The 17,221-nt window shown below is 28.9% G+C and overlaps 1 protein-coding gene across 1 annotated transcript; it reads left to right on the forward strand.

Annotated features, from left to right (window-relative positions):
• Positions 1-11,984: 11,984 nt before the first annotated feature.
• On the forward strand, positions 11,985-16,098 carry LOC118027485 (persulfide dioxygenase ETHE1 homolog, mitochondrial). Its single transcript, XM_035030862.2, has 9 exons — positions 11,985-12,386; positions 12,844-12,972; positions 13,072-13,179; positions 14,176-14,310; positions 14,649-14,690; positions 14,767-14,826; positions 14,924-14,977; positions 15,723-15,747; positions 15,831-16,098. Exons 1-9 carry the CDS (start codon positions 12,171-12,173, stop codon positions 15,911-15,913), a joined length of 852 nt encoding a protein of 283 aa, XP_034886753.1. The 5' UTR covers positions 11,985-12,170; the 3' UTR covers positions 15,914-16,098.
• The last annotated feature ends 1,123 nt before the right edge of the window (positions 16,099-17,221 follow it).

Genomic DNA, 17,221 nt, shown 5'->3' on the forward strand with positions numbered 1-17,221 from the left:
ATTACCAATTCAGAAGGTAACACATGAGCTTTATGATGATTGATTTTTTTTGTTAATGCTAAAGGCATTATGTTTAGTGTTGCACTATTATTAATTAGTACCTTTTATAGTGGCACACAAGTAAAACTTGTTGCTATAAATAGGGTTTTAATATGTTTACTTATAGCCATCGTTAGCTTACACCTAATCATTGATCTATTATAGTTTATGACTGGCTAGTTTCTATAATTCTTTCTTTCCTGTCCACACTATCTTCAGAATCATTATCAACATAGGGTAATTGACCAAGTTTGGCCTTAAACAAGTATGGCAAGGTAAACACTATGTTTGTTGATGTGACATTACCATGATAACTTTTATTCTGACTTATATTTATACAATTTATTAGCAATAGACCTTTTAGGCTTGAAGGTTATTTGTCTTTCATTGTGTGATAATATGTTCAGCCTTACCCTTCAAGTTTTCTATTAGGTAGAATTGTATGATAAATGAGGTATCTATATACTTCACAAAGATTTTTTGCATGATCTTTTAGTGAATTTTTTTTATTATCTTACTATGATCCATATACCTATTTTGATTGGTTATAACAATGACCAATTTGAACCTCTCTTAATGGTTGATAAAGTTTAGTATACTATGTTTCTTTTATGATAAAAAGTTGTTATGGTTTAGAAGTAGTCATTGTTGTTATCATCTTAGAAAATGAGTTATTATCCATCTTCATTTTCTTTTTCTAAAAAAATAAATTCAGCAAGCTTCCAATATCTTCTAAATCTGGTTCTTAAAAATGACTCAATTGTTAGTATTATGTCTTCACAAGTCATTCTACTTATAATATTTCTTTCTTTTTATATATTTAGTAATGGGGATTATATGATTTCCTAGGATTTTCAATTTCCCTCCTCGCATTAATCTTTTCCTTTCTTGATGCCAACAAGTACTCTTTACTCTAACTAATCATTTTTTCTTTTTCACCAATAGGTTTGTTAGCCTCTTTTGGCTTTCTTAATTCAGCAATTTAAAATGGTTTTTTTTTTTTTAAGTTCTATGATTGTTATGAGCTTTTTTTGTTCTTCAAAATATCTATCAAAATAAAAAACAAAATCAATCATTAAATATATGATCAAGATCTTATTTAAATAGCCAACTTAATACGTTTCCTTAATTGACTTGTTTTTTGCTCATTTTATCATCATCTTTTTATATAAAGTAAAATTGTTTTTAAAGGTTTAGATATTGGAATATGTGATCTCTATAAACCATTTTCTAAGATTACATTTCATCTTTTCTATAATTAACTTAATGCATTCATGCTTTGCATGTTACCAATGCTTCGTACTTTATTTTTAAAGTTCTAAAATGAAGGGCGTAGATTTGTATAGACTCTCTTGGATCTTAAACTATCTTGGACAAGTTAACTAGTGTTACTTCTGGTTTTGTTTTATAAATATGTTTGTGAAAATAAGCTTTTATCTCTTTTCAACTGTTGATAGACTTAGGTGATAATGTAAAGAACCAATTAACGACAATTTTGATTAATGATGAACTAAATAACCTCAATTTCTCTAAAGGAATAACAACATGACCACCATATTGATTAGTGATCTTTTCAAAGTGCTCTTTTATTTATTAATTATCTTTCTTATAAAACTATTTAAGGTTAGCTACATTGATTCTTCTAAGAATAGGATATAACATGTCTATCTAGTCAGGGTATAGATGATTATATGCAGGTCTGGTTATATGTCCAACTTCTAAGCCTATCTCTCTTAAATGTTGGACTATTCGACACTGTTAATTCTTTCTTTTGATTTTTAGTCGACAACAAGTACCTAGGTTAGAGGAAGATTGACACTGTTAATTCTTTCTTTTGATTTTTAGTCGACAACAAGTACCTAGGTTAGAGGAAGATTGAGATAGTCTTAGTGGAAAGAGCTTTAAATTGTTTGATTATAGATTATTATGGTTATATGTAAGGTTGTTGGGTATATAACTAGTCTCAAGTTTCCTTTATGCTTGTAGGGTAGGTGATACTTCATTAGCTATATCATGTATAAATTGGGTTTAGCTTGTTATAATGCTAGTTGTTTAGGCATGTAATATCTAGGATGAGTTCGAGAACTTTCAAAAATTTATGTTGGAGTTTCTTTTATTTTAGTATATCTTAAGATTTGCCCCTAAGCTCTTTGAAGAAATATAATGTTTGATCAACTCTACTTAAGCTCATTTTAGATTTGTTAAATTGATTAGATATAGCCAATATAGTCTTGTTGACTACCACAATATTATTATGATAAATTGCATTAGTTTCATTTTCCATCTCAATCTAAGGAACTTTTAAGTGGTCATTATCACAATTAATTACATGGAATGTTAAGTTTTTAATTGACTTTAACATGTTAAAAAAATTTCAAAACTACAAATTGAAAAAAGTTATAGATGAAGGCTCTAAAGAAATAAATTGTGATATGCAAAAAATATATATATAAAAAAAAAAACAAAATGTATCAAAAAGTTGTGAATAAATTATATAATAAATTTTATAAATAGGACATGTATTGTTTTAAACCACTGGAAATATTTATAATATTATAAAGATAGAATTCCATGTAGATATTAAATCTTATTCCTACATAAATTGTCTATAGCAAGCAAGAACTTTACTATCTAAATACTAGTACTTCTTATTTGTGCATATCCTTTTGATAATTGTATGTGTTTTTCTATAACTTTCACCAATTTAACTACAAAATATTTATGTTCTGCATATGATCAACTGATTGTTGAATTTTGATCTTCTTGGTTGATGATGAAAGATCAATCATCATTATCTTTACTAATTAATGATCAATTTTACTAATCAATGGGTATTTTCATTTTTCATCATTGATTTATAAAATAAATAAATATTGTTCTTAATCAATGTGGTTGTTTATTTTAGTATAAACAATTGTGAAGCTCACATGAATATATTATATCATAAAAGTTATAATTATTAGCTAGGATATCCTATGAACATTAGGAAATATTTTGTTTGCCCAATGAACTTTGAGATATAAAATAAGGAAACCATCAACTATAAGTCAACAAACAATATAGGGTATGAACAGACTAAAAATGGAGCACTATTGCACAATAACCTACTTTGCAACATTCAAAGTGTTCTTGAGTAGCATTGCGACAGTCATTGGCCCCACACCACTAGAAACTGGAGTAATACATCCAGCTACCTTTCATATTTTCTCAAAATCAACATCTCACATTAGCCTATAACCTGACTTCCTGTTTGGTTCATCGTTAGTGTTTGTCCTAGCATCAATAATTACAGCATCAAGTTTGATCCAACTTTTTTTTATTTTATTTAAAAGTTAGAAAATAAACTTATATATAAAAGAGCATTCCTTCCATCAAAACTCAAACAAATCCAACATATTAGACTATTAGGAACTCTGAGCTAGCAAAAATTGTGTCTAGTGACAAAATACTATATACCTTTTTAATTTTCTTTTCAATTTTCAGTTTGTTTTTTAATGAAGAATTGAAAAATAAGTTCATTTATTACAAAAAAAAAAATCAAATTTTTTTTACAAAAACATAAAAAATACATAAAAACTATAATTATTTTTTTATAAAAAAATTTAAACCATAATTTATAGTAATCTTAATATTTTGTATTCCTAATAATTTTATTATAAAAATATTAATTTTATTTCCTTCAAATTTAAAACTATCATGTAAAGAAGTTGTATTGTTAACCCAAAAAAATATTTAAATTGGATCTATAATAATTAAATTCATAACATTAACTAAATATAAAAAAGTAAAAAAAAATATAATTTTAATTTTTTACATTGTTAAAAAGTACATGTATATAAAAATAATTATATTGTTAATTTTTTTCTTAATTTGAAAAATAGTTAAGAATTTGTATTGGAAATTTATGAAGAACCTTTATAATGTTGATTAGGAATACAATGAGTAGTAACTCTTTAATAGTTGTCATAATTCTATTTTATAATTGTCATAATTTTGTTTTCAAAAATCAATTTAAATTTTAAAAAAAATTAAAACTATTTGAATAGCCTAAGCTTGCAAAATTTGACTAATTTAAGACTCAGTATATTTATATTTTATTTGTATGGTTTTTGTTTAATCTTGGCACATGCCTAAGCTTTCAGAAGTTGACTGACTCAACAACAGACGCATTAATAACGGAATTCTTGTGTTAGTGTCTCAAATTCAAAATTCGTTAAATCATAAACTCGTGCTCAATCAAGAAATTCAATTTAATATTGAAAGATAAAATCAGAAAAAAAAATATATATCAATTTAAAAAATTTATCAAGGTGAAAAATAACAATAAAAAATAAAGGAGAATGAAATCATAAAAAAATAAATTTTAAAAATGATCTCAAATAAAATAAGTAGTAATCAAAAAATAGGAACTACATTTGACATATTAAAAAAAATAAAGGAGGATGCAATTGAAAACAAATTTTAATTCTATAAAATAACTCGAATAAAAAAAATATATCAATTGAAAGAACAATGATCAAATTCAAAGGAAAAATAAATTGAAGAGCTGCTGTGAAATTTTAAAAAGTAAGGCATGAAAATCAAGGAGGATAGAGAAATGAAGAAAAAATAAAAGCAAATTAATGCCAAATTAGATGGGATTGCACCACATGCACCGTTTAGGGAGGTAAAACCCGTTGTGTCGAATTGAAAAACACCAAGGAAGGCCATTTTGTAATATCATAAGTCTTTGCATGCATCTTTCAAACATGGCGGGGCATCTTACTTATTGGAGCATTCAACAAACACACCAACAAATTTTTGCTGTTATTTTATATTTATTAAAATACTAAATTTCCTTTAAAACCACATGATAATCAAAAAAAAAAAATCATAAATGAAAGCACGAATAAGCCCTTGAAGGTAAGATAAGAAAATTTTGATTTTAAAGGCAATAGAGTCATTTTTATGTACTATGAAAAATAAAATATCAAAAAATCCCTTAGACCCAAGTTAAATAGTTTTTTGCTTTTAAATGAAATTAAGTAATTAGATTGTGCAAAAACAATATATTAAAAGAATGAGTTGTCTCAATCAATTCTAAAATTACCAATGGACCATGTGAAAAGACTCAATTACCCATAATAGACAACTTATTTTTTAGAAGGGCAAAATAGTAATTTCCATATATTGATATATGTATGATATGTGTTATGAGATTGCTAAGGCATTCCTTCATCTTTTAAGTTTGTTTTAATTACATTATGTACTTATTATTTTATAAAATTCCATATATTGATATATGTATTATATGTGTTGTGAGACATATCTCATACACTATGAATAATACTATTATATATTCATAACTTTATTGAAACTAGACATCAACATAAGCAGCAAAATTGGTATGCGTTATATCTTTATCTTATGATGATAGTAGAGATTCTCATTTCTATAGCATGATTATAATAAGAATAATATGTAGACGCTTGTTAGGGACTTAGTTTATCAAATGTGGTCTACATGGGAACCCATTTGGCATTTGTATATTGCCTATAGGGAATCTTATAAAGATGGGTGTAATTAGTTCTTTGACTTGAGGTTATTAGGTTATCTTGTTTGAAAACCATGTACTTTGACACTCTTTAGATAGACTTTAAAGGTTGCACATACATTAGTTATTAGGTATATGTTGAACCATATAAAAATTTATGAATAATAAAGATTGTGATGACAATTATGCAATGATAGTATAAATAATGACAATAATGGCAATGATGATGCCATCAATAGTATTCTTATTGATAAGTTAAAGGTTGAATGCAAAGACAATATAGAAAATATTCAAGAAAAGAATTTTGTTAACTTAAGGTATGTGTTGCAATGTCGCGGTCACACAAATTAATTACCCTAGCTTAAAACACAACACACAAAATGGTATAAAGCAAGCAAGGGGTCGATCCCACGAGGAAGATTTAGTTCAGATTTTTATGCTATATGTTATGCAATTAGGGGGTTTTTGATTTGTAATGATCTAAACTATGAAAGAAATTAAACTAGCAAACAAAATCAATTGAAACCAAAATTTATCAAGAAAATAAACCTTGGTCGCAAGCACACATCCACCAACGAAAATTAGAACCGGTCCTTGAAACGAAACTTCAATTTATATTTTGAATTTTTATATTTTCTTAACATTGGTTAATTAATGGATCCGCCGTATAATTAACCCTAACCAACAAACAATCACAATGTCCGCATTAATGATTTAGTTCAATGGCAGCCCTAAGAACTAGATAAATTGATTGATCTCTTGATAACCAAGCTGTCCGCAGCTATGTTCCCTTGTTTGAGTGTTCTCCCTAAGTTTAATAATGTACTTCCGCCACAATTATCAAGGTTAGTTGCTTCACAAGTTCATATATCACAACTTTGGTTTTGATATCAAACTTAGCAATAGATTATTCACAATAATAACTTAGAGTTCGCTCTAACAATTATCAACAACAATCATAGAAAATATGCATAGGAAAACAATCATACTCATTCATAATATAAACTGAAAATAAAAGGAAAAATAAATCTCGCGATTCTTGAAATTCGAAGGTTTGTTGTGTCCTTACAACCAAGAAAACGAGCTTAGCTTTGCATATCTATGTAACAATTACCCCTAAAGATAGAAGAAAGCATTATTTCTAGTTTATAGAGAGGAGAGTTTGTGTTTCTTCACTTATGGATGTTGCCCCCTTTCTGCCCTCTTTCTCATCTCTCTTTCATTTTATATGCTAAGAAACCCTAGTATCTATTTTACAAAATAGTCCTCCTTTAAGTTGACAATTTACATTTAAGTATTCCAATAACTATTTTCCTAAAAAGGAGAAATATATTTGCATTAAACCTTCAAGCTTTGACTTAGAGGAGCTAAATTGCTGAAATAAAAACTTGGACAACAGTTTAGATGCTTCAAAATATAATTTGGACATGTTCCTTTACGAAACCTGTTTGCTGGTAGAACTCATCTATCATCTTTGAAAATAAATATCTCCCTCATATGACATTGTTTGTTTCTGAAATTTTAAGTGTTGCTACCTATTTAAGTCAGAAATCCAACAAAATTGAGTTTTCATTAATTGGACTTCTGAAGCTCTAGATATTGAATTTTGAATGGGAAAAGGTCAACATTGGTAGACTACAAGATTTGACTTTGAAGGATGTGATTTCCATGATCTTTCTCTTTTTATTTTTCTTGCATTAAATTTCCAGAAAGATATGAATGATAGCTTTTTATTTCCACTAGAATCACTTCATTTTGACCTCTAGAACTCATGCTCTGCACAAAACATCGATTGAACGTCAAATTTACCAATTACCCCAAATTTACTCCTTTTTGCATCTTTCATCCAAAAGTGTCTTCAAAACATAAAACAAATAATATCAAGGCATTTTATATATATATAATGGGTAAAACACTAGTTAAATGTGGGTGAAACTATCGAATAATATGGTTCCATCAGTATGTTGATCCTTTTGATTACAAGTTTATTATTATCACAAAGATAGATTTTTTTCAAGGGTTATATGGATACAATGTATGTTGATGGAGCAAGTTTAAGGTTTGCAATTCATTACTTCAGAAGCTAGTAAAAAAGAAATCATTTTTCAATTGATATTTCTTATGCAAAATTTAATATGAAGAGATTAAAGTTGATATCTAAAATTTTTATGTTGCTTGAGCTTGCTCTTTTTTTGTGTGTTATTTTCATATGAGTCAGTTGGTATCAGAACTTAACGATTCCGAGTGATTAGTTGTTGTGTGTTGTTAAATATTCATGGCTAGGAAAGGCGGTTGCATAACAAAAAATGCTCATATAGGAAGGTATGAAAAGGTTCTTCCTAGGAAAAGAGACATTCAAGAACTAGTGATAGAAGACATGTGAATGGAGATTACAGAATTGACTTGTCAATTAGATAAAATTATAAAGGCAAGTTGTTGATAATGATAATGGCAATAATGATGTCATTAATAGTGTGATCATTGATAAGTTGGAGGTTGAGTATAAAGAGAATATGAAAGGAGCTCAATAAAAAAAAAAATATTTAGGTTGTATTGATCCTTTTATTACAAGCTTAAAATTATTACAATGAAAGATTTATTCAAGGGTTTTATGGATGTAACATATGTTGATGAACCAAATATGAGGTTTGCAATTCATTACTTTAAAAGCTAATGGAAGAGAAATCATTTCTCAATTGATATTTTTTATCAAAATTTTAATGTGAAGGGATTAAAGTTGATGTCTAAAAGTACTATACATTTAAAAAGAAGAAAGAATAGAGGTTGGAGAGTCTTGATTGGACACCCATAAGATCAAGGCAAGAACAATTTGAACTTAAGGATGAGTTTCTTCCAACCAGGGAGAATCATATAGGAGGATTTTTAGGGGAATTTATTTATTTCCTTAGTTATTTTTATTCTCATTTAGTTGAAAAAAAAATATTTTCTTTTATGGTGTTTTTATTCTTTCTAATTAGTTTAGGAATCACTCAATTTAGGAATTATATTTTTTGTTGTTCAATTTAAGCCTAGGACTAGTGTAAACTTGTATCTAATCTTATTAGACTACTTGAAGAGAAATATTCAACAATAAAATTTTGAATTAGGGTTTTCATGCGGTGGCCGTATTGAATAAAATTGTGTTGCTTGTGCTTGCTTTTTTTCTTATGTTGTTTCCATCACATCAAAGTCCTATTGAGATTAGGGTCAGGAATCCTATTAAAACTAGAAACATAGTTTTATATATGAAACTAGAATCCTAATGAAATTTGGATTCATTCCTATATTCCTAGTTAGACTAGGACTATAAAAAAGACGTTAGATATAAGTAGGATTTTATGGTTGATATGTTAGGTTATTTAACCAAGTATAGAATAAGTTAGGTTTATAGGCCTTAGAAGCCCACATGCTATGCTGGAGACTTTGTTATCCATATAGGCTTGTTAAGCCCAAATGATAACTTTGTCTCATCACCATCCATATGGGTTTAAGAGCCCATCTAGAGTCGAAAGAACAATCCCAAGAGATTGGGCTTATATATAACCTCAATCCATTTAGGATTAAATGTATTATCTTAAGAGGAACTTGAATTAGCACAAAATACAACCTGTTTCAATATGATTGAAACTCAAAAAAAGAAAAAAAAGAAAAACTAGATTATAAGGGTTTAAATAAAGAAGAAACCAAAATTTCAAAGAGAATGAGGAAAAAAAACATGCAAAATTATGGATAGTTTTTCCTATTCTACGATTTCTTTAAAGAAAAAGACATTTTGTCATTTTAATCTTTTTTAATATATTGATCGTTTTTGGAGTACAACTAGCATGAACTCCATAATAAATTTTTTTTCTAATACAAAAGATTTTTGGCAATGGGAATTGATATTCATTATTGCATGGATCATCTCTAGAGGTGAGATAATTAGACAACTAATTACAGGTTGTTACTATTAGTTTAATATGCCTTATAGCCAATCGATTAGTTATACGTGGTATTATTATATTCATGTAAATACATATTTACTATTAATAAATGCTTAATTTATCTTTAATATTCATATAATATTAGATTAATGAATTTAGAGTGAAGATAAAGTCAATGGAACAAAAATACTTTGCAAAGAAAATTACAAAGTTGTTATAATTATAGGATTTCTATTACATCAAAGCATTGTTCCTAAAATATTCATGGTCGATGCTCTCTTTAATATTGGACATTCATTAGAGCCATAGAGACTGACACATATTATGTTCTTTCCTTTATAAAATAAAGTAGTTACTTTCATAAGCTGAGATATAAGGGATGTCTATAACTAATATGTAGGTGCTTGTCATAAGACATATACACTGAACTAACCCGCATGAGAATTTCATATGGAGAGATCATATATATATATGGAAAGGCTCCCATGACAATTGTATAAGTGATCCTTAGATTTGAGATAACTAAGTCATCTTTTATAGATAATGTTATCATTTGATCATGTTACATGTTATCCTAATCGAGGTAACGAAATAGCAAACATTGGATATAACATGAATTATATGAAGGTTCTTAAGTGATAAAGAAATTATTCATCACCCTAGGTGAATTAGAAAAAAAATGTTTCATCTGTTCTGAAATAGTATTGATTCAAGAATCATTGGGTAAGGTGGAAAGAGATTTGAAAAGAGTTTCATATCTTATTCAAACAATCAACGACTATTATGCAAAGAACAAACATGATTTAACATAGTAGACATACTTCATGCTTTAATGTTAAATCAGAACATTATTAATAAAATGATATTAATTATACTGAGAAACTAGTTACTAAAGTCAAAAATTAAATTGGAATGATTTAATTAAGTATGACTTGATTAAAATTTATATTAGAAATTAAGTACTAGAATATAATTAATACATGGATATATTTCCAGACCTAAAAAAATCAAGTAAGGACTTGATTGAGTTAATTTTCAAAATTATCCTGAATTAATATGTAGGTATTATTAAGGGGAGAAATTGATATTTTGTCAATTTATAGGGTTTTTTATATTTTTCTATAAATAGTAAGCTATGCTTTTTATTTTTTTAAGAGTTGTTGTTGGTTAGACAAAAAAAAACTACATAAACACAAAATTAGAGCTAGCACTCTAGGCATAACAATTTAAAAGATTTCTCATTGGTGGTTCGTGTAGATTACTATTGGAAACCAGACAATTGGACAACTTGTAGTTTGCGATAATCCAGCATTTAAAGAATTATTTAAAGCCAAAGAATATTATATCTTTATGTAATAAATTTTTAAACAATTCTAGATCTGTCTAATAGGATCTTAGAGACTCCCGAATAATTTTGTTCATAGTATTCGCTACGTATATGATATTCAGGAACTCAATAGTCACGACCAAAAACTTAAGATAGTATTTGGTTAGTACCTCAACACATGAGAAATGAAGACACTTAGAATAGAGTGGACAAGATAGAAAAGGAGGTAGAGATAAAGTTGTACTTGGTAGAAATATACAAGATAAAGTAACTATTTTCATATATTTGGTTGATGGGGGATATAATATAATAAAATACAAAAAAAAAAAAATTATTCTACTTTTGATTTGAATTACCATAAAACTTGACATGTTTGAAACAATAATTAAAAACTATTTTTTTAACTGTAGTTTTTTAACTATTCTACTATTTTTATTTTTTTAACTGTAGGATACCATGGGGGATGTACTTCTTGGGTGGGGTGTTTGGTATAACTTTTATTTATGCTTTTACATTATTTTTAAAAGTGTTTTTTAAAGGCTTGATCATTTAGTAAGTGGCCTAGTGATAACAGCTTGGGATCAAGAGACTTGCTTTTTTTGTGGTCTCAGGTTCGAGCCCAATGGTTGCTACTATGATAGCCACTGAAAGTTTGCATTGTCATTAACTTTAAGACCCGTGGAATTAGTTGAGGTATGCACAAGCTGACCTAGATATCTTCATTAATAAATAAATAAATAATCCTCTTTTTAACTAGTTTTCAGTAATTTTATATCTTCCTTACGAGGATGACAAATTATTCGAAAAGCTTGCCACAAGATGTGCAAGAGCTAAGCAATTCCTCCAAGTTGAGTCCTTTTTTTCACAAAAGGGAGTTATTCATTTTGAAAAGCAGGTTATTACCACGCAAAAGTCTGGTATCTTTCTTGCTTATTATGCTATCCAATGGACCTCCCACAATAAATAAATAAATAAAAATGTCAATAATTTTTTATTGAAGTATAACCAAATGAATACTTTAAAAAAAAAAATTATTTTAATATATTTATAAGAATAAATACTTAAAAAAAAACAATAAACCTAGAATCAACGAATCAATCATTAGCGTAATAAATAAATATTCGTTGCAAACAGACTTGAAAGGTGATCCTCACTTTCAAATCATATTTCTTGTGTCACAAAAAAACAAGAACAATGTACAGGAAACCATAATCACCCGCCAATGACGTTATCTTCAACCCTTATTTTTAAAGAAGAAAAAAACAGTGACAACTAACTATAAGTAAACGAAACCACTAATCTTTTCTTGCTTGTTGGATAGTAATCTATTAAACAATAAAAAATTCTAATGCCACTTCAATTCATAAGATCCTCTTTGTTTGCATCACCGAAAAATCTTCTACGAACTCTTTTTCTGGTTACGAAGCTCAGATCGCTAGCAATGGGGTCTTACACGGCTTCTTCTCAGTCATCGAAGCTTTTTTTTCGCCAGCTCTTTGAAAAGGAGTCTTCCACCTACACTTACCTTCTGGCTGATGTTTCTCATCCTGACAAACCCGCTCTTGTGAGTTCTTTAACTTGATTGCCTTTCTTTTTGTTTTGTAGCGTGTGAATAAATTTTATGGTCATGATTTCTTGAATGGAATTGATTCGTTTTTCTTAGAAGCTTCAAACGTTAATAGGGTTTTAAAGAAAGTCAGTTTTTTTTTTTTTTTTTTAAATGGTAGATCCATTTCCTTGACTGCTTCAATTAGCGGAACTCATGTCAGGCCTATGTAGGTTTTGTGTTTGATCAGTGAGTATAAGATCATGTCATATGCAAATTCTTATTTCAAAAGAAAAATGAAGTCGTGACTTTCTTTTCTGTTGATGTACATGGTCAAATCTCAAATTTGAATGCTAGTATTGCATTCAGAAGGGAACATACGATTGAAAAAATTAAGGGTAGGTCCTAGTTTTGATTCAAATTTACTGGGTGGACTTTTACATATGATGTGGAATTGTATTGGTTTATCTTGCAGTTGATTGACCCTGTAGACAAGACTGTTGATAGAGACCTGTCTCTTGTTAAAGAACTGGGATTGAAGCTAATCTATGCCCTGAACACCCATGTTCATGCTGATCATATCACTGGAACAGGCCTCATTAAGGTTTGCCACAGATCAATTTTTTCATCAATTGTTTACTATATCTTTGCTATTGCCTTGTAATAGTAGTATTTCTCTCTGTAACGCTACTCTTTCTTGCAGACTAAATCTCCAGGTGTGAAATCTATTATTTCAAAAGCAAGTGGTTCCAAAGCTGATATTCTGGTTGAACCTGGTGATAAAGTATCTTTTGGGGATCTTTTCCTTGAGGTAGGCATGATGATGCTTGTCTCAATGAATTTTCTTTTTGTTAGGATCTATGAGTGTGCTGTGCTGATGGTGAGCTATTCCTAAAACAAAGAAATGATATCTATGGTTGATTATAGACTAGGATATATAGTTTCACAAGGAAATCCATGCATGATTTCGTTTTTATCAATAACAATTTCAAAATTTCTAACTTCACTGATTACCAGAGTCTCGGTGCCTAAAAATAAGTTGTGGAAAAAAGTTGTAGTGATTAAATCAAGGGTACTAAGTAAAGATTGGACTTCTGTGTGAGGAATAGAATTACTTTAGCCCCTGCAAATGGTTAGGGTTTCATATCAGAAAATTTTAAACTAATTGAATATAGAAATAACAACTTCATGATGGATTTCATAACTGTGCATTGATCCAATTTTTAAAGAAAACTTCAAAAGATTTGGCTTATGTAACTTACCATTCCATGTTTAGATTGAACTTAAAGTTTAAAACAAAACTGTAAATTAACGGTCTAAATATGCCTATATCTTCGATATACTTTTGAAGTGTGTCTTCGTTTTTAAGGATGTTTAACAAGCTTATATGGCATGTTCTTATGTACCACAAGCAAGCATGGAATGTGTATCGTGGTATCAAAACATTGTCACAGCTGGTCTTTGTTGCAAGTTCTTTGATGTTTTAAGCTTCTATAATAGAAACTGAATTTTTAGGCTGAAGGTCACAGTAATGTTTTACACCCACCCTCGATGTTTCTTTCTTTTTCCAATGGTCAACTGGGTTGGGTATGTTTTTCATTATAATTTTGAAGCCTATATTCCTGACATTTTCTTATGCATAATGTGTTGAATTTTTTTCAGGACCAGTACTAATGCAGTAAAGATGATTTTGTTTAGACTTTGTTATTGTTGACACTTGACTGCATAGTAAACCTATTATGTACAACAATATTACAAGGATACAACATATTTAGCATTCTGAATTATGATCTATCTATAATTTCAGGTTCGTGCCACACCTGGCCATACATCGGGTTGTGTTACCTATGTCACAGGAGATGGACCTGATCAGCCTCAACCTCGGATGGTATTCACTGGTGATGCTCTATTGATACGTGGATGTGGGAGAACAGATTTTCAGGTATTGTGTCTTGAAACTGATCTGTAGAGTGGAAAGAAGTAATCAGTTCCTTCTGTGATGTTAAATTATCAAGACACTGAAAAATGTATAAAATAGGGATTCCATTCACTTTTTATTTCTCATTTTGAGTTTGACTAAAAAAAGTTCTCAAAGTGCAAATTCTGATTTCACATTTGGACAGTTTATGGAAACTGAAATTCTGTAGTGATAGGAATGACCATACTGAATTTCCTTTTCCTCTTACAGTGTCAAATTTGCATGTAGTAATGCTATGGCATTTATATGTTTGAGGAAGAATATTTATGCATCAAGGTTTAATACCAGAAATTCTGTCACAGGGTGGTAGTTCACTGCAGCTTTATAAGTCAGTGCATTCGCAGGCAAGTCTATGAGATTTATTATTCTTATCTAGAGGAAAAGAAATAGATGAAATTATGCTTTTTATTTTGTGACCAGATTTTTACATTGCCCAAGGACACATTGATCTATCCAGCTCATGACTACAAAGGGTTTTCGGTAATGATACATTTAATACCTGATCTTCTACTAGGAAAGCAAATATTTAGCACCTCAATGTTAGGTGGTTGCTTCAGCTGAAGTCTATTGGTTGCAGGTAAGCACAGTCGAAGAAGAAATGCTCTATAATCCTCGCCTAACAAAGAATCAGGTAATTCTGTGGTGCCTATATCTTATATCTATGCAGAATCATGTTCACTGTATAAATGGCTGAAAGTGTAGTGAAATCATAATTATAGAAATGAATTTAGGGATTTCACAGTAGCATTTATGCTTGCAGCAGAATTGAATGGACAATAATGTGTTCAATAAAAGCTATGTGTTGTTCTTCAAATTAACAAGGATAAACAAGGTCTTTCTTTAAGGAACAGGGAAAAGGAAAGATTGGGTTACCCCACCACTTTTCTGAAATATGCTCTTCATCATATTGGCGACACCAATTGCTTAGTAACCCAGGATCATAATGGTGCCTTGTTTCTAGAGAGACACATGGTTATGCTCTCTTACTTGCTATAAAGAAGGTCAGGTATGAATGGATCATCCTTGATAGACCCTGCTGTGAACCCTCCATGCCAAATCTCTCTAATCATCCCAATGACCCGAAGCTTGGTCATGGATTGGATCCCACCACCAACCATGACTCGCCTGGTTTTCCTTTTACTCGTTACATGAGCCCAGACCTCTCATGTCGATGCTCCATACAGGTAGAGGTCCATTTACATGCAAAAAAGACAGATGAGAATAAATGTGTTGATCGATGTTCTAAAATTGACTTGGAACATGATGTCCTAAACTAGGCATCTACGAAGACCATCCTGGTTCCTTTCCTCTTAGAATTCCAGTATTCATTCCATTGCAATAGTAATTAATGTGCTCCATTCCATTTTTTTTTGCAGGAAACGTTCAAAGGCATCATGGAAAGTAAGTAGTGGAGTTCTTTACAGCAGGCTCAAATCATAACTCGACTTTTTAGAACACTAACTTCTATAATGATGAAACTGCAGATCTGAACCTGGCATATCCGAAGATGATGGGCATTGCAGTCCCTGCAAACATGGTTTGTGGCTTGCAAGATACGACTTCTTAAGCCTGATGGACTTTTCTTAACCTGTGACATGATCATGATGATAATAAAATGGCCCTTGATGTAAGAAGAAATGTAATAAATGACTAGACAATTGAATAAACGAAGAACAAAAGTGAATGATGAACAGGAAATGTTTCTTGAGTATTTCAAGTTGTGATCATGTATTCCTAAGAAATTTAATAATTCTATGAGGTGTTGGCTTTTTAGATATAATAAGTTGAGGAAGTAAACCTCCTTACCTACTTAGACTAAACTAAGAAGAATTTACTCTCTTTTTTTCTTTTCTTTTTTATGTAGAAAGTTTTTTTTTTTTTTTTTTAACTTTACTTTATGAACTGTGTCGGTGATTTCTTAAATATTATCATTTTAAAAAATAGTTAATATTATATATAAGTATGTTAAACAAAATAGTGTGTTAAATTTCATGAAATTGTTAGTGAGTTCACTTATAATAATTATTTTATTTCTTTGTTCATGTTAAGAAAATTGTCTAAAAAGTACTATAATCCATAATGTGATCTTACATTGCAAAAATTGTTATATCAATAATATATTATAGTATTTTTCCCCCTATTATAGCTAAAACTTTGGGGATTAAAAAACCTCTTTTTTAATTTTGAGGTAGAGAATTCATAGAATGAAAAAGGGACATAATTTAGATATATTGTATAAAATTTGGGAGTCTGATTAATTATGGTTGTTTTTTAAAATATTTTTCATATTAAAATATATTAAAATAATATTTTTTTTATTTTTTAAAAAATTATTTTTGGATCAGCACATCAAAACAATTCAAAATATTAAAAAATTAAATTTTAATTAAAAAAATTAATTTTTTAAAAATATGGGTATAATTATGTTTCTAATTAAACACTTATTTGGGGTTGTGAAAAAGTTATAAAAGATTATATTTAATGAATAGAGATTAGTGGTACTTGAAAGATTTTCTGATGATTTTGCAATATCTCTAATTTTGTGAATTTATAATTTAATTTAATTTAATTTTTAATATTTTATAAATTATATATTTTATTTTATTTTATTTTATTTTTATAATTTATTATATTTTATAAATTATAAATTTAACCCATATTTATTTAATTTAATTTTAGAAATGAGTGAGTTAGATATATTGGGTTAAATCAAATTTTTTGTTGATATTATAGATATTCAGGGGTAAGATATATATTGTTAATTTTCATGAATACTGTATTTAGAAATAGACTTAGAGATAGACTTAAGCATGAATTATAAGTGTCATTACACCTTAACAATAGGTCTAATTGTCGTGCCTTATATCATTATTAA

Source organism: Populus alba, chromosome 1 (assembly GCF_005239225.2).
Source record: "Populus alba chromosome 1, ASM523922v2, whole genome shotgun sequence".
NCBI classification, from domain to species: domain Eukaryota; kingdom Viridiplantae; phylum Streptophyta; class Magnoliopsida; order Malpighiales; family Salicaceae; genus Populus; species Populus alba.